Genomic DNA, 26,005 nt, shown 5'->3' on the forward strand with positions numbered 1-26,005 from the left:
GACACAATGTCAGCACATGCACCATTTTAGAGGAGATTATATTATGAAATATCATATGCCAAAGTTGTGTTCATTTTTTTTTAAAAAAGCTATTAAAGTGCATTTTAAATTGAGGAAGATCAGTTCTGATTGTGAAACATCATCATCATCTTTCATTGCAAAATGTAGCGAGACTCTATGGACTCAACCAATCTACCAGCTGCTAACCTGCACGTTTTTCTCAGTGCAATACCGTTCTGGATGTGTCACGTCAACAAAATGTAGGTGTGACAGAAAACTAGGCCAGAGTACAGAAAGTCAATCTGAAGCTGGAAATAGATGATATATAAGGGGAAGTTTTGCAATTAAGTACAAATAGAACAAAATGCAACAATTATTATTATAAAACAAATTCACAAACCAAGAATTTTGCAATGCATATTATTAAACCACATGAAATGTTAACTAAATTACTGAGATAAATTACATTTTCACCACATATGTACACGAGGATGCGCACGTGCATACATACACACATACATACACACATGCACAATCTCTTCTTTTGGTTAATGTGTTCTATACAAAGTCAGAACGTCAAGGATTAACACTAAGCAAATCTCAAACATTCCCTGAACATTTTCAAACTACCTCAGAAGAGTGAAACCCCAATCGAACTCCAGATGTTGTTCATGTGAGACGAGACAACAGCAAAACTCCAGCATGTCATCTTAAACAAGAGGCCAGCGGCATGACCTGCTCAAGGTTCACAACATACCGTCACCAAACAGCTCCAACTTCCAAAGTAGGTGTGTGTGTGTGTGTGTGTGTGTGTGTGTGTGTGTGTGTGTGTGTGTGTGTGTGTGTGTGTGTGTGTGTGTCAGTGAGTCTTTAGGTACTGCAGACCAGCACTTAACTTTCGACAGGACTCACCTTTCAATGGTCTCTTTTCCAAACCGACAGACAGATGAATACACACACACACACACACACACACACACACACACACACAAACACACACACACGCACGCATGCACAAACACACAAAAAAAAAATCAACAGGACCACAAACTGCAGAAAGAAACACTCAGATAGACTCAAAAAGAAAAAGGAAACAAACGCAAAGACAAGAGTAGGAAAGGACAGAGTCCAGAAAAATGAGAACAGGAGGGGAAAATAATGAGAACAGAGACTAAAGGAGCAAATAACAACAGACTGACTTGCTCAGGTAAAGAAAAAGAGGAAGGACGGATGAAAAGAAAAGGCAGAGAGAGGAAGAGGCCCACCCCACTTGTCCTCCACTCAGATGCGTTCTGAATCTGCTCACTCACTGGCTGGTGCAAAGAGAGAGAGAGAGAGAGAGAGAGAGAGAGAGAGAGAGAGAGAGAGAGAGAGAGAGAGAGAGAGAGAGATGGGAGAGGGATGGGGAGGAGGGTGACAGAGAACAGGTCGAAGTGTGGGGTGAGATGAAGGTTAATCATGAAGGAGAAAGTGGTGGGAGCGTGGGAGATGGTGGTGAAGGTACAGAAAGAGAGAAGCGTCTCCTCGTCGCCGTGTTCGGACCAGCTCAGCTTTAAGGCTTCACTGCAGCATTTCACTGTTCGGCTGTCCCAGAAAGAGATCCCACACTCCCTCCCCCTCTCTCTCCGCCTCTCATCTCACCTCCCTCCTTTGCCTCCTGTCATTTCTCCTCCCCTGGCTCCTGCCAGCCCCCCCCCCCCCCCCCAACCTCACCCCCCACCCCTCCTGCTCCCCTTGTCCACTCTTCCCCGAGTTGTCTTTCCTCCCCTTGAACTTGTCTTTCCTCTCACCCGTACCCAGCAGCCCCGAAGCCCATCGCTCGCCTCCCATCAGTGTAACGTCCTCTCTCACTCCGCCCTCCTTCTATGCACAGCATCCAAGGTCACCCTGTCCAGAGGCAGGTGTGCACGCATGTGACTGGGTGCTGGTGTGCATAAATAAAGACGCATGTCATGAAATACTATCTGCACGCATCTTGTTTCAACTCCCATTACATGCATGTCTTTTTTTTTTTTTTAATTTTGTGTATTTACCTTCATCAACAATAGTACACATTTGTCCTTACGTGGCCTATTGCTTTAAGGTACAGCGTGTATCTGATCTATCACCCCCCCCCCCCACCCCCTGCACAGCTGAACTTGGAAATGACAGCAAAGTCCAAGAGATGAACGACCTGACAGCACGTGGTTGTGTGAGGTTACACATCCATCATGGCTTTATGGACAGTGACGGAAAGAGGAGAAAAAAACAGAAATGAAAACAGGTACAAACCAGAAACAAGTAAAACAAGAATTTTTGAAATGCTTTGATACAAGTGTCTGTTTTTTTCTGTTTCTATTGAAGTGCACAATTGAAGCAAAATGATCATCTTATCAGAAAAAAAAATCCACTCACTCAAAGATTATGAGAGGTGTATGACTGTGCATTAATCACAGATTCATCTACAACCCACAACGTGCCAACTCTCCAGTGAGCTTAAAGTGGTGCCAAAACAACCCACATATCTGTCATGCCAAGTCATAAAAATGTGTCGACTTGGGGGTAAGTAGGTGTAGTACAAAGAGATCTTGTGCTAATTACATTAAAAAAATGACACTTTACTTTCCTTCCTCACATCAGTAGAATGAAATAGAGTAGCACAGAATCACATTCCACCGCTCAGAAAGAAAGTCTTTCATGATGTCAATGAACAATCGTTCTCTGCACATCCCTGCAACTGAAGCGTGATCGAACCGTAGACCCTGACATGAGGGAAGTTTCAAAATCGCTCAATTTCTCTCGTACTTTACATGAGAAGAGGAGAGTCGGATGTAGCCCCGTGCGCCTCGGAGAGAGACGGTGACTCTGGCCGTATGTTTATCGACGGGCGAGGAAGTCATGAATCCTGTGAATGAGGTCAGGCTGCACATTCAGGTAGAGGACTTTGGTGATTGTTCACAACCAGCCAATCACGTTGAAGGCTGGGCCGAGATTGATGAACCTTCGATTATGAATTGTGTAATGTGCTGTCAGCTGCTCGTGTCAGGATGTAGTGAAGGACACGTTACTGTCTTATGGGCCGAGCAGGACCAATAACAATCAACGGCATGAGGTGGGAATGGGGTGTGTGGACGGCCTTGAGCCGGTGGAAAAGACTCTTAACAACGTAATCTACAGCGTCACTGTTACTCTCTGTGTATGTTAGGAACAGATGATGTAGCCAGCCTGAACTGTTCTGCCTTGTTTTGTTTTACAACATCCGGTGAACATTTAGTTTGTTTATGGATGGAAGTTATGTTAATTATAATGTGAAACACACACACACACACACACTCACGTCAGATTATCCTGCCAGCATCAGGGTTTTTACAGTAACCACTGATGATGAAAATGAGAGTCGTTTGAGACTCCTAAGTGACTGGATAGGAAACTTGCTAATGGATCAGATCTTCTGATGCATTATCGAGTCAAGAGGAAGTGGAATTTGGCGTGAATGATGTATGGTTTTGGCGAAGCGTCCAGCCTGCGTCTTAACATAAGAGCTTCAGTGAGGTTGATTCAGCTTTATGTGCTAGGTGTGTGTGTGTCTGTGTGTGTCCATGTGGCAGCAGACATCACGCCTGTAGCCCTCGCCCCCCCAACTCATTCTGTCCCCTCCTTCACACTCCCTCCCTCTCTGTCTCTCTCTGTCTCTCTCTCTCTCTCTCTCTCTCTTCACCTCTGCCTCTGCAGTGCCTCTCTCGCTCATTCCTCCCTGCGCTGGCTGGGGAGACACGCACTTTCTGCTTTTCTGCCTGACGGCTGGCTTTGCTCCAGCATCCCTCTGTGCCTCTTGTGTGTTCTCCTCCCCCCTCCAGCCTCCGTCTCCCCCCCCCCTATGGGGTTTCTTGGCCAGCCTGCTTCCCTGGCTGTTGCTGCTGCTGCTGCTGCTGCTGCTGGAGCAGTGGAGCTGTTTGACACTACGCTGCTGCGCCGCTACCGCTCTGCCTCGCTTCTCCTCTCTGCCTGCTGCCTCACACTCTGCTTTGCCGGATAATCACCATCAAGTCTGCCCGAGACCACGGCAGAGGGAAGGAACAGGAGGGAGGCAAAGAAAAAAAAAAGAAAGAGAGTCTGCACTATCCATTCAGCTGCTGCATTTTTCAGTCGTTTCTTTTTTTCTTCCTTGCTGCTGGAGAGTGGAGCAGTGGACAACTGGACAGGAGGGAGCTCCCTTAAGGAATTTATGCTCCTCTCGTTTTATGCTTCTTCCCTCTGTTCATTCCTGGGACAGAGAGCAGAGGAGGAGAGAAGAGGGAGGGACTGATAGCAGGAACTCAGACTCTGCCTACAGCTGCACCGCTCAGCGTCCCATCTTGCTCCAAAGCCACACAAGTCAAACACACATCCAGTCACCGACAGGACGGAAGGACTGACTGACAGAGACACACATTCTGTAACTACAGAGAGACAGGTGGCGTTGGTGTCATGGCGTCAGTGGACGGCACCGGTGCGAGTGTCTCTGGCCGGCTGAGATCAGGGGATCTACTTCATGCTGGTCTGGCAGTTGCGCTGCTGCTGGGTGAGTTATGCTGCTCACTTTACCTCTATGTGCCGTGTCATTCTCTCTCTCTTTCACCCTATCTCAACAATATTCCATTCATCAGTGAAATGTTTCATTGTGAGCTTGAGACTGGATAAAACCTTATCTAGTGAGATTGTTTCCTAGAATGGCAATAAAAAGAATTCTGCTCTATTCTGGATTGCAATAAAGTAAAACTTGCCTCTACATTCTTCTTTATGGACCATTTACTATTAAAAAAATGTTTCATTTCAGACTGAGTGGTGCACTGTGATTGGTGAGACATACTGTTACTGAATATCCTTAAATTCTGTTTCACGTTTAATCATTTTTCACGTCACTTCTGCCCCAGCTGCCTACGCCATTAGAATAAAATACTTAATATTATAACAGGCGATGTTTACTCATTCTGAGGACAAGAAGGCCAGTCACATCCAACCTTCGAGTTGGATTTGAACATGCTGGATATCTGGTTGCTTCGATGACTGAGGGACTTGCTAAATGATTACTTGTGAATGTACCCAACAAGACATTCACAGTGTTTCACAGAGCAAAATAACACAAACTGGGTAGGAAATTACATGAAGCTAAACTTTAAGCTGTCAGAACGTCAGAAAGCATTTGTTACGCAGCTCATATCATGTTTGTTTATGTGATACGGTGCAGGTGGTAACGTCGTGGTGCAGTGGTGAGCTGTGCTTTTCCTCGTACCCACCCTGACTCCAGTGTGGAACCATGTAGTCTGCTCTTATCTGCAAAAATCCTTTAGCTTTTTTTATTTAATATTGATAGTTTTTAAGTGGTATGATGCAAAAGAGTGAAGAGCAGAATTTTAGGGCCATATCATTCAGAAGACTGTGTTGCATAGTATTAAATCATCCTGCCCATTCAAGTCAAAGAATTCTATGCAAAAGTGATCAGCTGCAATAATAGTCTCTTTATATTTAATATCAATTTGTTTTCTCAATGATAATTTCTATTCATCCATTAACTTGTAAGATGTGCATCATTTATGTTGTTATACCAATAAATTAGGAGAAAAAAAGATGGTTTCCACACCACAAGTAATGACTTTGCACTCAAAAAAGCCCATTAGTTTGTTGCGTTTGAAGTTGAATCATGAAAAAGCGAATACACGATGGATCGGGTTAGAGAAAAGTAATGTTGAATTGTTTGAGGTGTAGTTGGACACACCTGAAGGAAGGTGAGACATGAGAGTGGCCTGGGGAGCGCTGCTAGAATTGTGTGAAACTCAAGGCTACTCTGTCAATAATCCCACTTCAGATGATCCCTGGGCCTTCACCGCATCTCAGGCCCGAGCTGCGCTCAACTCTAACATGCTTAAGCATCGTTGGCCGTAATGAACCCAAGAAAAGTCCACATAGGTCATATTTATCGCAGATGCAATACTTCTTCACACACCCATCGTCAGCAAGCGTACTGAGGATTTTGTAAATCTTTAACATAAAGAAGCAGCATGAAAGTATGAACATAAAATGTAGACATGTGTTTCAAATCTCTCATAGAAATATAAGTGGGAAGGACTACGCTGTAAACTTCACCCTCACATCATAAGCTACATTCACTGACGATAAAAGAAAACCAAACTTGATTAAACTTGATTAAAAGATAATAAATTATTGGTATATAGTCAAAGGGACTCAAAATGAATACGTCAACATATTTGTAAAGCATAGATTTGAAACAGTACCATCATCCATACAAGTTACATTTCAGTGAAGTATTCTTCATTGAAACTTATTACTATTTGATCACTAAAAAGGCAGAAAATCCTTTCCAGAAGAGTTGTCTTCACTTCTGTTGTTTTCCCTCTTTAATCAAAGGCGATATCTTCTTGTTGTATTGCTGTTTTCTAGTTACCTCAGACCTTGGAGTTCCAAGCTGTTTTTAGTATTACAGAGCATTCCAGAGCAGGAATAATAAAAGACGGGTTTACAGAGGGTGGGCTTGAGGCAGTTTCGAGGACTCTCGAGTTTCATTTTCACGGTGGTTGTTTTGCTGTTCTGATTAATTAAATGCAACGTCATGATTTATTTATACTCGAAAGAGCTCGAGGAAGGACAGCTCTACTGGACATGGCCACGCTGTTTTGTGACTCAGCGTTGTGTTGAAATTCAACCGTTTTTTTAAATGACATCATTTCAAGTTGGGACTTGCTGTAAGACAACTGGAAAGATGTTTATTAACTTATTCTGCAAACCCTAACACCTGATCTCTTGGTCAAGTTAAAGAAAAAGTACACTGATTTTGTTTCAACTCAGCTTTTTGAACTTTTTCAACTGTTTGATTTGACCCACAGATAATACGCAATCAAATCATGATGATGACTTTTCACGATTTTATTCATTATTTTTTTTTTTTATCAGTTTGTCTGCTTTAGCTCTTGTAATATTTCATATAATATTCATCATCAATATATATTTTATTACGCATTTGACAGTACGATATAAAGAACAGAGAGGCATTTTTAAATATATAAGCACACCTCTGTAATTAATCTGGGAATCACTGTATCATTATTTTCTAATAAGACAACAGAAGCCGTAGACAGGAAAGTGCAGGTAAAACAAAGCACTGATCAAAGCCAGCTGTTAATGTTGATGCTCATTCATAAAGAAAAATCCTGACTTTAAAACACTTTTGATATTACAATCAAAGATGCAAACTGAAGCCTGATGCGAACATGAATGGGTGGCAGGCAGAAATGTCTCCAACACTCTCAAACCATCACTGTTTTTTCACACAGAGAAATCAAAACCGGGCAGACAGCTCCAGTTATTGATCCCATGTATAAGCATTAGAAATTACACAACCCTTCTGAGCGATGAATAAACTACAGACAGCAACATATGAGTAATATGGTGCAGTGAGAAGAGAGAGACGCAGATACACAGCAGTCTGGTGGCAACACTGCAATTACCAGAGACGTATGTATCATCAGTAGTCGGCATGTTAATGTAATAAGCACACTTGTGTTGATGCTGGTTTGCATGCCCATCATGTTACTCAATCTGTCTCCTCATGTTTACACACTGTGACCCCGAGGGCCTGAAGCAGTCCTACTCCTCACGTGTGACCCTCCTTCAGCCCTTCCTACAGGCCGTCCCCCCTTCATTACCATCATTTTCCTCTTCACGCCTTCCTATTATCCACCTCCACTCCTCTCCTACCTTTCCCATCACTCCCCTCTCCCTCAGTCTTTCTCAGAGTGTCCTCAGTCAGCTCTCTATGGGTTCACTCAGAAATCCATTAACCCTTCAATCTCTGGCCTACTTAAAGAAAAAAAACACTAACCTTGACAGTCGGCCAAGGACATTCACACACACACACACACACACACACACACACACACACACACACACACACACACACACACACACACACACAACACTCCTTTTCTTACCATCATTGATGCAGATATTGATGTTTCCCAGCTGGGACAAAGAGATATTTGATTGTAAAGCTAAAAATATCATGTATTCCAGCCTATTACTCATGTGTATCCCGACATTTACAAGGAAGTGCACATGTACAATAACATTCATGCACGCAGTGGAAAACAACGCTACGTGGTCTGTGGGTGTTGTCAGGACAAACTGTAAAGACTGAAGACGAGCAAAGGGAAGAGTGAGGAGATGGAGAGGAAAGCGATAGTATAGGGCAGAGGTGTAAAGCGAGGTAGGTGTGAAATCTATTTCGAGGCTTGAGGGGGGACACTCTTCTCATGGAAGCCATCACCGTGAAGACAGTGATGATAAAGACACAGCATAAGCCAGAGAGATCTCACTCGCATGCCTGCTTGTTTTCTGTCACAACATTCATCCCAACGCAAGTCTTGTCACACAGTAATTATTGGTGGAGGGTATAAGTTTTTTCATTGTTCTGCTCAGCAGAGTTCAAAAGGACTGTTTCAAGCCTGTAAGGCAGTATTTGATAAAGTGACTGTCCTGCACCGAAAAAGATGCAAACACACACCAAGCAGCTACCCGCATCTCCTCTGTTTTTATTTAGATTTAGTGTCCCTGAGGAGTGGGACCTGAAAGCAGCAACAAACAGAATGAATGAGAAAAACGGGAGGGAAAAAAAGCGTCAGAAAAGTGCCCAGTGCTGGGAAAAAATACAGAGAGCCCATTTAGAGACAGCAAAAAATCCAGAAATGAACAGGCGGAACCCAAATGACCTGAGATGCTACAAAAAGAGCCGAGTCAAGATTACTACAGAGAGGCAGTAAAAATAAGACAAGAAGAGACAACTGCAGAGATGAATCAGAAAAGGAAAAACAAATTACAAAAAAAGAACACTCTAATATGTTTGATTACATGCCACTGAAAGCAGCATTCACTAGATTCAGAAAATGTTTAAAATCTGTGTCTTCAGTATATATACCAGCATAAATACCATGACTTCACATCCATACTCTCAAAGGTTTATAAAGTTCAGACTCTCAGATTTCAACCCAGACCTTACAGTTCTCATCTTTAAAGCTCGCTGATTAAATGTTCTTGAAATTATGCTGTAAGGTTCTATAAGTTTCTATTCATTGCATAATGAAAAAAAGTAAAGAAACCGTAAAATTTTTATTGTTATCGAAGTTCAAAACAATGCAATGTTTTGGATTTTTTTCCCCACCCCATTTTTTTCAATGTGTGTGTGTTTTTTTTTAAGTAAACTACTCAAAACTACAAAAAGTGGCCTTGTCTCTTTACTGAAGTTACAAAAATTATTTGTAGATGAACAATAAATAAAGAATGAACACATCATCTGACGTTGACAACAGCAATGCCAGCCAAAGAAGCACATATATAATCACGTTTTATGCTTAAATTAGTTCTCCTTTTAGCAATGTTTCTGGGTAAGATATCCAAATGACATTCAGAGCAAAATGAGCCAGCATAGTTGGAAAAAAACAAACAACACTCTGCAAAATGTCCCCAATGTAAAAAAAATAAAAATAAAGATATGACCAGAAAATGTGATGTTGGGAAATTACTACAAGCAGTTTTCTCTCATCTTATACAGAAAGATCAACAAAGAGCTCCTAAATGTATGCTTTATGATTTGTTACTGTACAGCGAATGAACTTCAAAATGTAAGGGTTTAAACTGCATGGATTTATACCAATGATGAAACAGAAAATGCAAACCAAAACAATTTTCATCAATAATCTCTATACAACAATGAATGATATTGAGAATTCACAACTGGTGAAAGAAATGATGGAAAACGAGTATCAAAGAGAAAACTGACAGAAGAGCGAGGCTAGCAGATTAATTCATCTACAGTACATCAATGGTTAGGTTAAAATTATGATGATCCTGTCTTTGATCATTTTGAAGTTGCCCAACTACACTTGGAAAACCAGTTCTCAACGTGAAAGGTCCAGTGAAATCTGAGGTCCACGGAGGAAGCTTTATTACCAACTTAAAACAAAAAGCCTTGATTATGATTTTTACATTCTATCCTTAGAATATGGATTAAAATCTTATGAATTCCTCACAGGGATGAATAAAGTACCTATATGTGATTTCGCCATACAAACAGCCGTTGAAGTCTGATTTGGGACTTGGAAGTGTGCAGAAATGAAGGCACCCATTACACTAACTGCTCAAGGTCTTCATGAGGACAACGTACCAGAGCCGTCAGATATCAAGAAGTGTTTGTGCCGTAGTGAAGTCCACTTACTAAGCTTTCTTAATTGACACAATTTGGAGGACACAAAGTGTCAAACCTCTTCGTTTTACAGTTAACAGGAACTCGACATGTTGTTGGTTCAGTGCTATAACAGTGATTTCCCAGAAAGCATTTATGATGAAAAAAGAAAAAGTCAGAAGAAGACAAACATCTCGTGGAGTTTATGTAGAAAACAAGTTTGAAAAATGGACAATCCACTGGATTAATGACCAATAAATAAAGTTCCAGGTGCCTAGTGATGGTTCATATGGTTAGATGATCCAGAAGGGGCATAGAACTTTATAGACATTTATAGAAAGATCTGATAGACAACATAATTGTCAAACACAAGATTTAGTGCATAGCTCCTTATCTGAACTGAGGAAAAGAAGATGCATTCCAGCCTGAGCAGAAAGGTCTTAACATCCATCCCAGAAAATACACCAAGTTATTGCAACTCAGGTTCACTTTGCAAAGGAGTCATAGCATAATATAGAACACAGAAACAGGTTCAACTTCCACAACGAACCCAGAAGAAAAGGACATGGAGCATTCTGTGTATTGTTAACTCTATCTACAACTCTATTTCCCTCAGCGGCTCCACGTGAACAAATGTTTAAAAACTTTCACACTTTGAGCCCAACACCACATCAAGGTTGCATAATTTCTCAGACGCTTCACAGCACACTGTTCACATCGTTTCTGAGCTGTTGATTGAAAACATAAAAGGAAAGATGCATTGTCTTGTGTGTATGTGTGTGTGCGTGTGTGTACCAGATTGTTGAGACATGAGTTTCATATTAACGTCTGCACTGAGAGGTGTTAATCACAGACCTGATTGTCAATATATTTAATAACTGCTGCAAAGAAAAAACAAAAGTTTTGTCAATTTTTTCATTCATACAAACCATATACTTTGATCTACTGTTACTGGTATGTTGCTCATCCCATAAATGCATGTTTCCTGAAACATGTGGCGTTAAACCAACAGGAAACCTTCAGGTTATCCAATGGTATTTGAGTTATTGACAAAAAATACTGTTTCAACAAAAATAGAGAACACATCTTACTGACCACCTTTAAAGAAAATTACTGCAAAGTCACAATCTAAAGAGGGTGAACCTGGCAGCATATACCGCCTTCATAGTCAGCGATTACAAAGCATTACAGAGTATCCAGAGATATTAACACCGAACTTACAATAGCAGGCAGAGCGTTCATCCGAGCTGACTGAGTGAGATTCCAGTGACGCTCCAATGAGTGTTTAGTGTGAATATAGATGTCTTCACAGAACCGCAAAGCAGGTGGTGCAAAATTCTTACACCTAAGTAGACGCGAGCTCGCCACGGACACATCGGCATGCATGCACACCAATGCTGTCTGCGCCCCGTCCAAGTGTAATGTGATCCTCAGCAGGTCAGTGCAGTCCAGAGCATTTATAAATAGATCCAAACCGTGTGAGAGACACCAAAGCAACTATCTGGGAATCATACCAGCTGTCGTTGCAAAATTAATATAACCTGCAAAACAGGATCCAAACACGAGGTGTAGATGAGATTTCTTCTTACATCAATCAACAATGGTTTGGAAGAATGATTAATCTCAGTCAGGAAAAGGGTTACATTTTTGTAAACTCAAAATGTTTGAGGAACTTTTCTGATTTTGATTTTTTTTTTTTTTCTAACAGGTGTGTGGCATGTTGGTGGGCTCGAGGTGACAACAGGTAAAGTGTCTATGACCGAAGCAATAAATGGCTCCACAGTTCTGCTGCCCTGCTCCTACATGTCTTGTATCGGCATCAGAAACCTCTACTTCAGATGGGAATATAATGACAATGGAACCCTCCTGAAGGTACAGCATGCACACACACCTGCTACAACTTGGACGCAATGTAAATACAGACACAGAACTCCCTCTTTCCTGTAACATGCTGGAAAAAAATGCTGATTATATCACCCATAATCCAACCATTTACACTGTTAATCTAACTAAATACGTTTGTGTTTATAGTATTGCCAAGCAGAAATTCCTATGGCGGGCGTGGAGCCAAAGGTGGAGATATTCCACAGCCGTGTGGAGTTTGTCGGTTCGTCTAGAGGCAACATTTCCATCCTGTTGAAGAACATCACCTTCGAGGATGCCGGAGACTACATCTGCTTTGCCAGAAACCAAAAAGAGAAGAATCGCAACCACAGCGCTACCTTCACTCTTAAAGTGGTAGACCAACGTATGTGGCTGAAGCACAGACACACAAATATACAACTTTTGCTTGTTTGACGGTATAGCCGTTCCCTTGTTGTTGTTTATTGTCACCACCTTACCCCACAGCCAGGTGTTATTCTGCTAGTATATGAAGTTTAAGTTGTTGAACGTCTTCACCTGGATTGATTATGTTGTGTTTCCCTCTCTTCCTGTTTTCAGTGAAGGAGGTTGACAATACTTTGACGGTCATTATTGTCTCAGTGCTGGGTGGAGTCATTGGCTTAGTTATCATTGTCATGGTGATAAAGGCCTTGGTTGTACACTTCCTGCTGAAGGATGATGAGAAGAAGTGAGTAGAATCATGTTTATTACACTGAACATAGTTTAAAACATTACAACTTGTTCATAATACAAGTCTCTGTAAAGGTAAGTGTTGTGTGCAGTATGTCCCCACATCTTCCAGTCTGAGCTTTAGTCCCAGTCCAGTGTCCACAACTTTCATGTGACATGTTTCTCCACAACTTTCATGTGACATGTTTCTCCTCTACATGCACACATCTTGACTTTTGTCCTTTCCACCCTCTGCAGTAAAGAGTGCCTGGTGAGCTCCTCAGGGAATGACAACACAGAAAATGGACTTTCCGGAGCCAAAGCTGATAACAAAGGGACACCAAAGGCTTGAGCATAATGCAAAGTATGTCTGTATGTTTGTATATAAGTTAGACAAATGTACACACTCAGAGAAAAAGCTGTTATCAGTGGACTGTTTTATCCTACTAGTGGCTAAACAATACAACTTGTAAATGGCTATTTTAAATCATGCTTGAGATTTGGGAGTGCGACATATGCACAGGCCTGGATCGCTCTCTCGCTTACATGACAGCCCACTTGTTTCACAGAGTGCTGCCATTGTTGTTAAATACCGCTCTACATCATACTGAACCAAACATCCATTCCCACAGTAAAGCCCGTGACTTTATTTGGTAATTCCAAACATTCATAATCGCTCTCCAAATCAAGGTTCATCTACCAGCGATATTCTTACTGGCCTAAACTTTGTGTTAAAGAAAAACCATCTGCCATCACCTCGCTTTTATTTGTTGAAATTAAGGATTATTGTGATACTGAAACACCACCTACAGTATATTGGATTCATGGTTTATAAGTCTACAGTCAAACAAAGCCATCCAGTGGGAACACATAAATACATTCCAAGAATCTTTGAACTGCCATTAAGTCATCGGAAGAAAAGCACAAATATTACAAAAAAAAGCTTCTCTTATGTAGATGATCCAGGAGACTACTGACCACGAATGATCTTCATGAAAGAAAGAAAGTTTGGTTTTTTTTCTCACATTTAAAGAAAAACTTAAACAAAACATGTGAAATGGCATTTTAACTATGGAAATACAATCTCCTGTGCTTGTGAGTATCAAGTCACTCATTTGTTTGTTCTTTAAGAGTCTTGAAAGCTATTTTTTTCCGACCCTCATGCCTTCAACTTAACCTCTGCCACACTAACTTTCATGTCTACCGCTGGGCTCCGGTTGGGTGTTTGGTTCAGTGTAATGCTAGTTGGAGAATTTGATAGAACATGGCGAGGGAGCGGGGCATCGTGTGGCGACTGAAGGATCCAGTTCTGCACAGGTTTTATTATTTTGCTTTAGATAAACACAGGTGCCTGTTTTTGCTTCTGCTCTCACTGCTTGTGGGAGGATAAAAACACAGAAAAACTATTTAAAGAAAAGAAAAAAAAAAACCTACCCCTCATCAGAGACAATCCCCAGACTACCCAGCTCCCTATAGAAAGGAATGACCTTAATCATGCTGCTTCTGACAAATAACCAATGCATTCTTAGCATGTGCGCATTTTATATAACGTCATATAAGTGTATGTTGCACCACAGTACAGGAACGTGTCTGTGTGTCTCTGTATGGTCCCGTTCAACCCTCCACCTCAGCCTGAAGTGTTGACGCTCTGTCAATGCCCCTTCCAGCACAGCTGCAACCCTTTTCAAAAAGCACCTTCAAACCAGGTGATTTCAAAGAAACATTTAGACCCCTGGCCTGCAGTCAGTCACTTTTTCACAGATTCTATAAGTAAGAACCTTTTACTAACTCTAAGAGTGAGTAAAAGACTTCAAAAACTATAAGAAGGGTTTAAGAAGTCGGCGCCATACATAAATCACATCAACAGCATATTTTGTTGGTGGAGAGAGCAACAAATGCGGTCTTCAGTTTGCTTCAACCAGTACAGCACATGCACAACTGGACCGTCTCTGGTTAGCTGCCCACTCAAGCAAACAATACTCTATATTGTAAAAGTGCTGTAGGCCAAAAAGTCTATTGATACACCCTCAGTGTTACAGGCAGCACTGCAGTGAGAGAGATTACTGCATTAGAATGTACAGATTGTCAGGGAACAAATATTTTAATTTGATATAAAGATAGTTAAATGTTTAAATTATATACATATGTGTATATTTATTCCCTAATTTTTCAACAAGTCCATCTTTTTATTGTCATTAAGTCCAGGGTTAAGTCTGGATAACAAATGGTGGCTGTGACTGTATTGAAAACCTATGAACATTGAAAATAATGAAGGTATTGTTAGAACCAGTGTTTTAGTGCTGAGGATAGTGGCGTTCAAGGGGTTTCTTAGGAGTAAGCTGACAAATACAGAGAGATATATGAATGTAAATGAGAGGGACATGTCCAAACGGAGGGTTTATATTGGTTTTCGCTCCTTGCTTTTTTTTCAAAACCACGTGAAATCCACTAAAGACTTCAGAGGAGAAGTTAGTGCTGAAATGCTCACTGGGAACTGGAATGCTCTCTCATAGCCGCTGACAGATAGAGGTCACTTCGGTGAAGAGGGCAGACATGATCTGCCCCACCCAGATACATAGCTACCAAAGCTGTAACAGCTGAGAGCCAGACACACACACACACACACACACACACACACACACACACACACACACACACACACACACACACACACACACACACACACACTTTGACATCAGAAAGTGGAACACCTGCCTTGCATACAAACGATACAGCACTTTATCAGTATTCAAAGTGGCTTCGTAACAAAAATCACAGCTGAATCCTCACAGTCCTTAGTTTTTTTTTTTTATTTTATGATATTGATGATATTGTATCAGAGTTAATGAAAAAGCCAACATTTGTACATTAACTACAAATGTTTCTGACAAAACTGTGCTGACATGGTTTTTAGCCATTGAGTACATGTTGTCACGTTGGAACAGAGGTCTACGACAAGATTTTATTTTATTTTTGTAATTGTTCGCTTCTGTCGGCCTGACGCTCTCTATTGCTGGAGTGCATTTTCCTTCTTGCTTTCAATGGAAGCAATAAGATGGACATCAGATTATGCAATAACCTGTTATAAGGCACTTTATAGGCGTGTCTGGACCGGCTGGCTCTTCTGTCTGTCCAAGGCACTGTTCATCGCACTGATGTATGTACCGACACTACTCAAATGTATCTCATTTGAACTAATGCATTGACATTAGGATCATATATCTACATTAGACGATTTGCCTGCATTAGATCGGTCTACTTGTGGTCCCATTTACACTTGGTATAAAATTCCTGGAGTAGATGGAAAGTAGAAGAAGTAGAATTCAAGCTGGAAAAGCCCTGACATATCGTTCAGTTCTTCCGCCCATGTTTCATCTGGACTGACACACTGGTTCATCCAGTTTATCTACATTTTGATGTATGCTGCCATGTTTTTCCACCAATTTAACAAATGTGCTTTATGATAACGGTGTTTCATTCCTCATTTAATCTCCTACTCTGTTCATTTGAAAGTTTGCTTTTGTCATTATTGCGTCTTTAAATCAGAAGTTAAAATCAGTGGAATGTTTTAAATGAGCCTGATTCTGAAATAAGAGCATTTTTCCATGTTTTTTATTTTGACAGCTGTATTTCAACCAAAGTGAAAAACAAAAACTTTATCACGTATGTTTTTGACATGTGTGCAACCTGCTTGGTGAAATGAAAGTTCATGTACTGAGAGGACCGAAATGCTACGAATTCCAGATGCATTTATTTGATGGAGTGACTTACACTGTTCAGGCGGGGAGATTTTGTTGAATGAATATATACAGTGTTGATTTTTAAAAAGGTGAAGTACAGAGCAGGCCAATTGCTGGTTCTCAACATGATTTCAAAGGGAATTTTATTGCCCTGTATAAATGGGATTAGGCCTTCTCTATGTTCATAGAACAGGATGGTGATTAATTTGTGGAGTACTGTAAGAGCTACTGACACTGTGTCTGAAAATGTACACTGTTAGTGGCGACACAGCACCTGTTATTCTGTGAAAATGTGAATGTTATGGATATATATGGAAGCAACACACACACACACACACACACACACACACACACACACACACACACACACACACACACACACACACACACACACGTGACCATGTGATGATCCCTTTGTAAAGGGCGTAAATATATACATCCAAAGTCTTCCGGTAGGAAAAAGCAATATTGTGGAGTTGATTTGTCTGTCAATGTACTATCGTGACCCCATCAAGTGTTACAAACAACATATAATGTGTAGTTTCATGTAGGGATTGTGATGCATAACTTAAACTGTACATTTGTGGCCACAGTTCTCATAATTTGGTCCATTGGATTTTTTTTTTTTTTTTTTTTTTGCTGGGTTTGTAATTCTCCACAGTTTCATCTCATGACTTGTTCTCTGAAAAATCCTCCAAATCAGAATATTCCCTGCAAATTTGACATATGGAATCCAAGAGAGTGTAAGAGTGAAATGCCGTTTTCATGGGGGGGGGGGGGGGGGGGGGGGGGGGGTTGCCATTTATGTGATGGATATAGTGATGCAGAGAGACATAATCTATTGATGCAGATTCAGCTGTAGTGCATTCACGCTGTATTAGGGTGTGAAATCATCAGACTCCACAGGCTATTTCAATGCTCAAGGTTTTTATTTCCTTTCTGGGTATTTCTGTCTGTTTTGTTTTCCTCTCCTGATGCTCACATGAGCCTTGAGGTCAAGCAAATGCTTGAAGAGAACTGCTGCAGTACTGAGTGTGCACCAGAGTGTGCACTGTGCAGTGTGAAACGCTCCTCTGCAGTGGTGCAATACAGCACAAAAACTACAGGTTGACTGCCACCCAGTGGTAAATCTCTCAAACATCTCATAGTGCTCACCACTATTGCTTCTTCATTAGAGCTGCAAGGAATAGACAACAATGTCCTATTAATATCAATGCTGAGTTACACGCTTTTGTAAAAGAAACTAAATAATTTCTTCAGTCTGGATAGCAAAACAAGGTTGTGCTTAACTGTTGCAACTAGTTTACACAGTGATGATAGTTTTAACTTTGAAGATAAGTCATTATCTCTTTAACTAACTGTAATTGAAGGATGGCTACATTTCACATGGGATGATACGCATTGAGAAGGTTTAACAAAAAAAAAATCCCTATTTTTTGCAAGATTTGGTGACTGCAGTGATCTTAAAATAGTAACAGTAGTTATTATGAACAAATTTGGTGTTTGGAAATCTGATTGACCACTATGATTCCTTAGAGTTAGTATTGCTCTTACTGCCAGAGCGGCTGAAACTCACACTGCCAATCCAAGAGTCTCATGTCTGCTGTTGTTACAAAACTTTTCAAATGTCACACAACTCACCGAGTATACTACACTACGACAACCGCCTAACCGCCGTATTACTGACATCTCAGTGTTAAACTGTGTATGGTATCGCTCTGTACGACTTCTGTATGTGTAGCAGCTGAAACTCACACTGCCAAGCCAAAAGTCTACTCTCTGCCTCCCACATTCCACATCACGGCTGCAACGGTCAGTCAGTTCCTCGGTTTATCAGTCAGTTGAAGATGAAATTATTCACCAATAATTTTAATACGTTTTTAAATGTTTGTACCATACTTTGAGTAAAAATGCCAAAATGTTGGAGGGTTTACATTCTTGATTATGCTCATTTAGTTTTCCTCACTGTCTTACATGAGTTAAAAAAAGAAAAGTAAAATTTCTGTTTGCTGACCAAACAAGGCACGAGATTCTATCACGGTGTGCTTTGGGAAAAGGAGATGGACCTTTCTAGCTGTTGTCTGATGTTTTATAAAAATACTTATTTTTATTTCTTAATTAAAATAACAGAAAATTAAAATTACAGTTTTTAGATAACTTCAAGAGGAAACTATTCAACAGCAGACGGAAGATCTAAAAACAAGCTAAATAATAAACCTTTAATTAATCTCATCAATCAATCAAAAGGACGATAAAAGAAGAGAATTCAAATAGAAGCAAGATGCTCTTATTTTGGCACAACATCAAGCGTTCACACTGTGAGATGTGATCCATGTCGTGGTCTGTTGCGCGTCAGTGTGCCACTCCTAGCAAACTGCCTCCAATAACTCTTCAAAGAGAATATTTTATAGACCAAGGCACAGCAAGAGGTTTGAATTATCAGCACAGGTGAATGCTGACCTCTCCACATTTTCTCACTGCAGTCCTGCATTTTAAACTCGCTCACTGTTTTTACACATCAAAAGGCTGTATAATCAACTCTAAATAAAGACTTAAATTCATAAAAAAAAAAAAAAAAATCTCAGTCAATTCTACTATTTTATAGTTAGGTGAAGTCTTGCTGTAAAATACAGTATTTTGCTTCCATCACTACAGGTTATTCAACGTGCACACAGGCAAAAAACCAATCCGCTTCCCCCGGTTTTCCTATATCAACCTCCCTGTGAATGTTCAGCTGTTTGTCTGTGTTTGTGACTATGTTGCTCATGTTCCCTCCATGACTATGCACCTCAAAATTTTGACTTGTTAAAAAATACATACTGGAAATAAAAAGCTGATTGTATTTCCGAGAGCAGCGCTCTGTCTCACCGAGTCTTTGTTCAGCCTCAACGAATTTTTCCTGAAGCATCCTTGCCAAACAGAATAGAAAATGTATTTCCTTATTTTGCATGTAATATGATTTATTTGTGTTTATAATAACAATAGATTAGTTCAATGCATGCTATATATTGCTGGTTGGAAAGTCTACAATGTTCTATGTGCTGTTTGTGCTTAATTCATCTGAGTTAAGGTCCCTATCCGACATCTCACACTCTTCTATTCTGAGCTCCAGTTTGGTTGATGACTTGATGACAACATAATTGCTGGACTGGAGAGAAACCTTGCAGTTCTAACACACTTCCCAGTCTTAAATATATGTTGCTCGACTGCTGAACATCATTCAAGCATCAGCTGCAAGATATGCGACAATCTCTTCAACTATTCTAATGGTATGGTAAGCAATGGTGAGTAACCCACAAAGCCACCAGAAATCCAGTTTTTGCCAGTTCTCAGAACATTGTGAGCCAGAAAGAGAAGCTCCAGCAGATGCATCTTTCACCAGAAAAGTTGTCTGAAGCAAGTTGACCCACGTTTGACGTCTTCAGTGGACTGCATTTACGTGGTTAGCAAGTTGTTACCAAGCTGCTTAGAAGCCACTGACTGGAGCACTGCAGGGCCTCACAGTGAGAACATGGAGGCGATAGTTGACTGCACTACAGACTATATAAACTTCTGTAACGATGTTGTTGTTCCAGTAAGATCTGGATGCTGCTGTATTAGCAGTGGCATCAAAGGCCTTCTGAACCAGAAGAGGAAAGGCCTTCAAAGAAGGCGACTTACAGGAGCTGAAGCGGATACAGAAGGAACTCAGAGTCCAGCTCAAGAGGGCCAGAGAGCCCCCCCCCCCCCCACACCACCCACGATCTCAGCAGCTCAGGTATGCAAAGAGCTGAAGAGACGATGCTCTGGCAAAGCTGCAGGTCCAGATGGAGTATCCCCCAGACTGGCTAGACTGGGAGCTGGGACCGCACCCCCCCCCCATACCATTTCTTTCAAACATTGTTCACATGTCACAAATCTGTCTAAATGTGTGATAGTGACACTGTTGATCATGATATTCTACTACAGAGACTAGAATATACTATTGGGATTAAAGGTTCAGCATTAAACTGGTTTCAATCATATTTAACAGACAGGTTCCACTTTGTTAATGTTAATGATGATTCTTCAGCTCGGATCAAAGTTAAATATGGAGTTCCACAGGGTTCTGTTTTAGGACCTATACTCTTCACATTATACATGCTTCCTGTAGGGAACATCATCAGGAAACACTCCATTAACTTCCACTGTTATGCAGATGATACACAGATCTACCTATCCCTGAAACCAGATGACACCGATCAACTTGTCAAATTACACGCTTGTCTTAATGACATAAAAACATGGATGAGTCTTAATTTTCTCCTCCTAAATTCAGATAAAACAGAATTTATTTTATTTGGCCCAAAACACCTGAGAGAAAAACTATCTAATCACATACTGTCCCTAGATGGTGTTGCTTTAACTCCCAGTGACACTGTGAGGAACCTGGGAGTGACCTTTGACCAAGACTTATCCTTTAACTCCCACATTAAACTGGTCTGTAGGACCTCCTTCTTTCACCTGCGTAATATTTCTAAAATCAGGAACATGCTGACTCAAGGCAATGCTAAGAAATTAATCCATGCATTTCCTTGTTATCAGGGGGCCCCAATAACTGCCTAAAAAGTCTCCAACTCGTTCAAAATGGTGCAGCAACAGTTCTCACAAGAACCAGTAGGAGAGATCATATCAGCCCAATATTAGCTTCCCTTCACTGGCTTCCTGTTAAATCTAGAATAGAATTCAAAATCCTCCTCTTAACCTATAAAGCCCTGAACAACCAGGCCCCATCGTATCTTAAACAGCTATTACTCCCATACTGTCCCAGGAGAACGCTTTGTTCTCAGAGTGCTGGTCTGCTGGAGGTTCCTAGGTTCTCTAAAAGTAGAACAGGAGGTAGAGCCTTTAGCTATCAGGCTCCTGTTATGTGGAACCAGCTCCCAGTGTCTGGAAGGGAGGCTGACACAGTCTCGGTTTTTAAGACGAGGCTTAAGACCTTTCTATTCAATAAAGCTTACAGTTAGGGGTCGTGCATGCTCTCTCTCTCTCTCTCTCTCTCTCAATGTAACTGTTTTGTAAGGTGATGTTGGGAAAATGAGTCATGGATTCATTGTATAAATCTGCGAACCTGTGTCCATTTCAATGGAAATAAAATGATCTCTCCCTCTCTCTCTCTCTTTCCACTGTGGGAGACCAATAGTCAGAACACCAAAACCCTGGACGAAGAGGCTGTCTCTTTGGTGGACTAGAGCCGAGCTTGAGGGATCGCAGACAGAACAGCAATCACAGCTGATCCATTGAGACTGGATTCAATGGGTGCAATTCTAATTGGGCATCAAATAAATCAGCTGCTCCACTGATTAATCGAGGTAACCCGCACCCAGTAAGTGTAAGCGTTTACTTAACCCCAGGCTCCTACCATGTGGAACCAGCTCCCAGTTCTGCTCCTTCTCTCGTTTTAATGTAATTTCATCGTACTACTGTAATTTCATTGTATTGCTACATGCCATTGATGATTGTTCCTCTTGTAACATATGTACCCTGTGTTTATATATGAATTGTATGTACCGTAGATACAAGAAGCTGTCTGTCCTATCTCCTTCTCTTTCTGTCCCCTCACCCCAACCGGAATAGCAGAAAGCGGCCACCTCTGAGCCTGGTTCTGCAAAGGTTTCTTCCTGTTAAAAGGGAGTTTTTCCTTTCCACAGTTGCCTATGCTTGCTCATGTGGATCTGTTGGGTTTCTCTGTAAAAGTGTCTAGAAACGACCATATTGTAATTGGCACTTCATAAATAAAGCTGAATTGAATTGAATTAGTGAGCACTTCTACTTTGCTGAGATAATCCGTCCCACCTCACAGGTATGCCACATCAAGATGCTGATCTGACATCATGATTAGTGCACAGGGGTGCCTTACACTGCCCACAATAAAAGGCCACCCTGAAATGTGCAGTTTTGTCTCACAGCAAAATGCCACAGATGTCGCAAGCATTGAGGGAGCGTGCAATTGGCATGCTGACAGCAGGAATGTCAACCAGATCTGTTGCTCGTGCATTGAATGTTCATTTCTCCACCATAAGCCGTCTCCAAAGGCGTTTCAGAGAATATGGCAGTACATCCAACCAGCCTCACAACCGCAGACCACGTGTAACCACACCAGCCCAGGACCTCCACATCCAGCAAGTTCACCTCCAAGATCGTCTGAGACCAGCCACTCAGACAGCTGCTGAAACAACTGGTTTGCATAACCAAAGAATTTCTGCACAAACTGTCAGAAACTGTCTGGTTCTGAGTCCCCATAAAGTGTCAGAGGAACTTGTAGCTCAGCTCACTACACTTTCAATGCTTTTCAGTCATTCTGTTGGAATTTTAGCTTGTAAGTCATGAAAATCAAAAATCCAGTTGAAACGGGTTTTTTCTAATGATCACATTTCACATATGAGGATTTCTTCACAACATTGTATGTCAACAGTCATGTGTTGCATGGAAGTATAAAGTTTTATGGTGTGAAAATTTCAATTACAACTCAAGTCATGTCAGCGTGAAAAGAAACAGCAAAGAATAAAACTCACTGGATTCACATCAACATTTTATTTCCATTTCTTGAGACTTGACTTTTATTGTGACAGACCACAAACTGAAGTGTTCCTGAAGCACAGTCTAGCGTCTGAATCAGTGATGTTTCCTTCAAGAGCACGGGGGTGGTGGTGGTGGTGACAGAGGAACGCCCCATAACTTGAGGTTTACTTCTACTATTAATCCATGTGGATTTACTGTCTGCTTCTGTATCCAGCCTGACGTTGCTGCATACCCCAAATTTACATGTAAAATGTGAGTTTTCTGCACCGGGCATTAAAATCCGCAGAGGGTCCATGAATCCACGGACAGACGTGATTTCCACGAAAAATGACGCGATCGCGGGATCCTGGAGGGTCTAATTTGTGAGTATTCCGCTGGTATTCTTGCCGGATGTGAGGGTCGAAGGCGGTGGTTGCTTCGTTCTGTCTCGTTACTGTAAATATTGACATATTACCATTATGCTTATTCACTGTTTTTACTTTTACCGACAAATGTAACATCTTGAAGCCCTCTGAGGCAACTGTTGTTGTGATACTGGGCTATACAAAAATAAATTGATTGATTGATTGATTGATTGGTGCAGCAATGAATTACAATAAATACATCTTTTCCACAAGTTTCACAAGAATGAGGCTTCTCACCTGTGAGAGTTTCAGTGTGGACCAACAAATCACTCTTTCGACTGAAACTTTTCCCACGTTTCCCAGACTGGACTACTGTAACGCACTCTTGTTGGGGTTTACAATTGGTAATTGGGAGTAAATTACTAAAGTATTGATTATTGGAAATAATTGATTACTTTAAGTAATTTAGTTACTTATTAATTTGAGTAAATTTTGATTTACCAATTAATAATTGCGGGTCATTAGTGGATCACCAACAACAATCAATTACAGCATAATCAACTGTTTAAAGTGAAGCACCAAGTAATTTAACCCAACATCAATTATTATTAATCAGAATAAATTGATGTTTATTCGTTAATAATGTTAAATAATCAGCTATTTGGGAATGGAGTAGACCACAAAGTGATTTAACCATTAAATTATTGATTAACAAGGTGTTCTCAATCAATAATGCCACAAATTACCAATTACCAGAGATGGGTAAATTACAGAAAATCCCCTGAGGGAAGTTGTGAATTATGCATTAAATAAACCTGTGGGTTATTTAATTAATAATTCTGGGGCACCACCTCTTCAGAGGAACATTCATTACCAATTTTCAGTTTCAAAGATGGAAAGATAATTTAAGCTGGATGTTAATCTTTGGATGAACAACCTAAATTATCAGAAAAGGTGTGAGATCGAGCAGACTGTTACAACCATCCACATTGTCACAAGACCACCAAACAAGAGAAGGAATCGTCCAGTTGAGATAATGAGCGTTTATTAACAATGTCTATTACTAATCAACACATCTAATAACAAAAACGGAACATTCAAAACTTGTAAGTTGTGTGTGCGTGCCCGTGGAGCAGGGATGTTAACCCGTTCAGAGCGCAGCTTGGCGGGGAGTGTGAATCGGGCTCGGTCTGCTCTGTCCGGTGACCGGCTGCGAGGGTGTGTGGGCTCGTGAGCACGGGAGCGCACGAGGAGAGGAGAGAAATGAGGAAAGAAAAACAGTCGGGATATCATGAACAGCTTCAGTCCGAGTTAACAATAAAAGAAAACACAAGCAAGAATTATCACCACTTTCTATGCCTAACTGCCCAGGTCTCAACCCTTGTGAGATGGGGGACTGAATGAGCAGCCCCGCTGCTCTGTGTCCCGTCGGCTGATGAGGTGTTCTGTGCGTTCAGCAGAACCTTGGCTCTTCTGGGGAAGTTCCACGTGGAGGAAGAGGTTCAGTCCAGGAGGAGGAGAGGGAGACGAGAAGCTGCTGCAGCAGGCTGGCTGCAGGCTGAGTGGAGCTTCGGCGGTTCGGTCCTGCTGGTGTCTCGGTCCGCTCCAGGGCAGCCCCTGCCGTTCTGCTCTGCTGGGGAAGGTTTTCACCGGTGAAAAAGGGGAGATGGTCGGTTCCGTCGCGTCCTGCCTGCGGGTCAGTTCGGTACCGAGTTTAGTCCGTGGGAGAGACGCGCTGTGCGCGTCTTCTTCTTCTTCTTCTTCTTCCTTGGAGTTCTATAGCAGCTTGCATCCCAAACTGTTGCACTACCGCCATCTGCTGATCATTCCCTCTCTATCTTATATTGTTATTATACTCTCTCCATTAGTGCCGTTTCTCTTAGAAATGTACTCAAATGTCCTCCACTTCTTCCCCACTTCAATATTTCCGTCATCCCTCCGCTGTGCACATCCTTCGTAGACAGAAACTTAAGATGAACTGAAGATGGTGCCTCTGGTGACGTGTTTGACTGGCAGGCGGAGCTCCCGCCCCCAGGGTCTGCTTGGCCAATCAGACAGCAGGATCTGGTAATCCCGCCTCTCTTCGAACTCAATCTCACGATGGCCCTCGTGAGGTGGGGCGGTGGTATTGCACCCATTTGCCAGGCTTCCCTCCTGCTCTGAGGGCAAATAAGCGGCCATTTTGAGATGTTCGAACCATGAAATGGCCACCACCCGATGGGGGTGGGGGATTCCTTTGTTCACCAGGTCTGTTCGTAAACTATTCGTGGCATTGTCCCGACACGTTCACGGGCAGTTGGCGCATAGTTCACGGTCCGGTCGCGATATTTTGTCGTGGCCAAAATTTTGAAGATTTCAAAATTCTCGTCCCGACATGGCACGCAGTGACGACGGGTTTACGCACACTTCACGGCACTTTACGAGTGGTTTGCGACCGTTTGCGACTCGATCCGTGCCAATGCATGCCATGGAATCATGCAAGTGTAAACCTAGCTTTACCCTGTGCCCACTGTAGCACTTTGAGATTTGACTTCAAATGTAAAGTGTGCTATAAATAAAACTTATTATTCACAGGAATACGGCTTCTCACCTGTGTGACTTCTCATGTGAACCTTCAA

The 26,005-nt window shown here is 41.6% G+C and overlaps 1 protein-coding gene across 2 annotated transcripts; it reads left to right on the top strand.

The window, feature by feature from the left end:
- Positions 1-3,720: 3,720 nt before the first annotated feature.
- scn4ba (sodium channel, voltage-gated, type IV, beta a) lies at positions 3,721-13,421 on the top strand. 2 transcript variants are annotated; one of them, XM_030108093.1, is made up of 6 exons: positions 3,721-4,343; positions 4,423-4,540; positions 11,919-12,082; positions 12,242-12,458; positions 12,653-12,782; positions 13,022-13,421. In XM_030108093.1, exons 1-6 carry the CDS (start codon positions 4,221-4,223, stop codon positions 13,113-13,115), a joined length of 846 nt encoding a protein of 281 aa, XP_029963953.1. In that variant the 5' UTR covers positions 3,721-4,220; the 3' UTR covers positions 13,116-13,421. The 2 variants fall into 2 exon arrangements, with proteins under 2 accessions (XP_029963953.1, XP_029963954.1); XM_030108094.1 differs by having other exon boundaries at positions 3,721-4,540.
- The last annotated feature ends 12,584 nt before the right edge of the window (positions 13,422-26,005 follow it).

The sequence above is a fragment of the Salarias fasciatus genome, chromosome 14 (assembly GCF_902148845.1).
Source record: "Salarias fasciatus chromosome 14, fSalaFa1.1, whole genome shotgun sequence".
NCBI classification, from domain to species: Eukaryota; Metazoa; Chordata; class Actinopteri; order Blenniiformes; family Blenniidae; genus Salarias; species Salarias fasciatus.

Coding starts and splice junctions, on each gene's coding strand:
- scn4ba (XM_030108093.1), top strand. CDS start 4,221: ATGCTTCTTCCCTCTGTTCATTCCTGGGACAGAGAGCAGAGGAGGAGA. Junction 12,459..12,652: donor TCTTAAAGTGGTAGACCAAC/GTATGTGGCTGA, acceptor TCCTGTTTTCAG/TGAAGGAGGTTGACAATACT. Junction 12,783..13,021: donor CTGAAGGATGATGAGAAGAA/GTGAGTAGAATC, acceptor CACCCTCTGCAG/TAAAGAGTGCCTGGTGAGCT.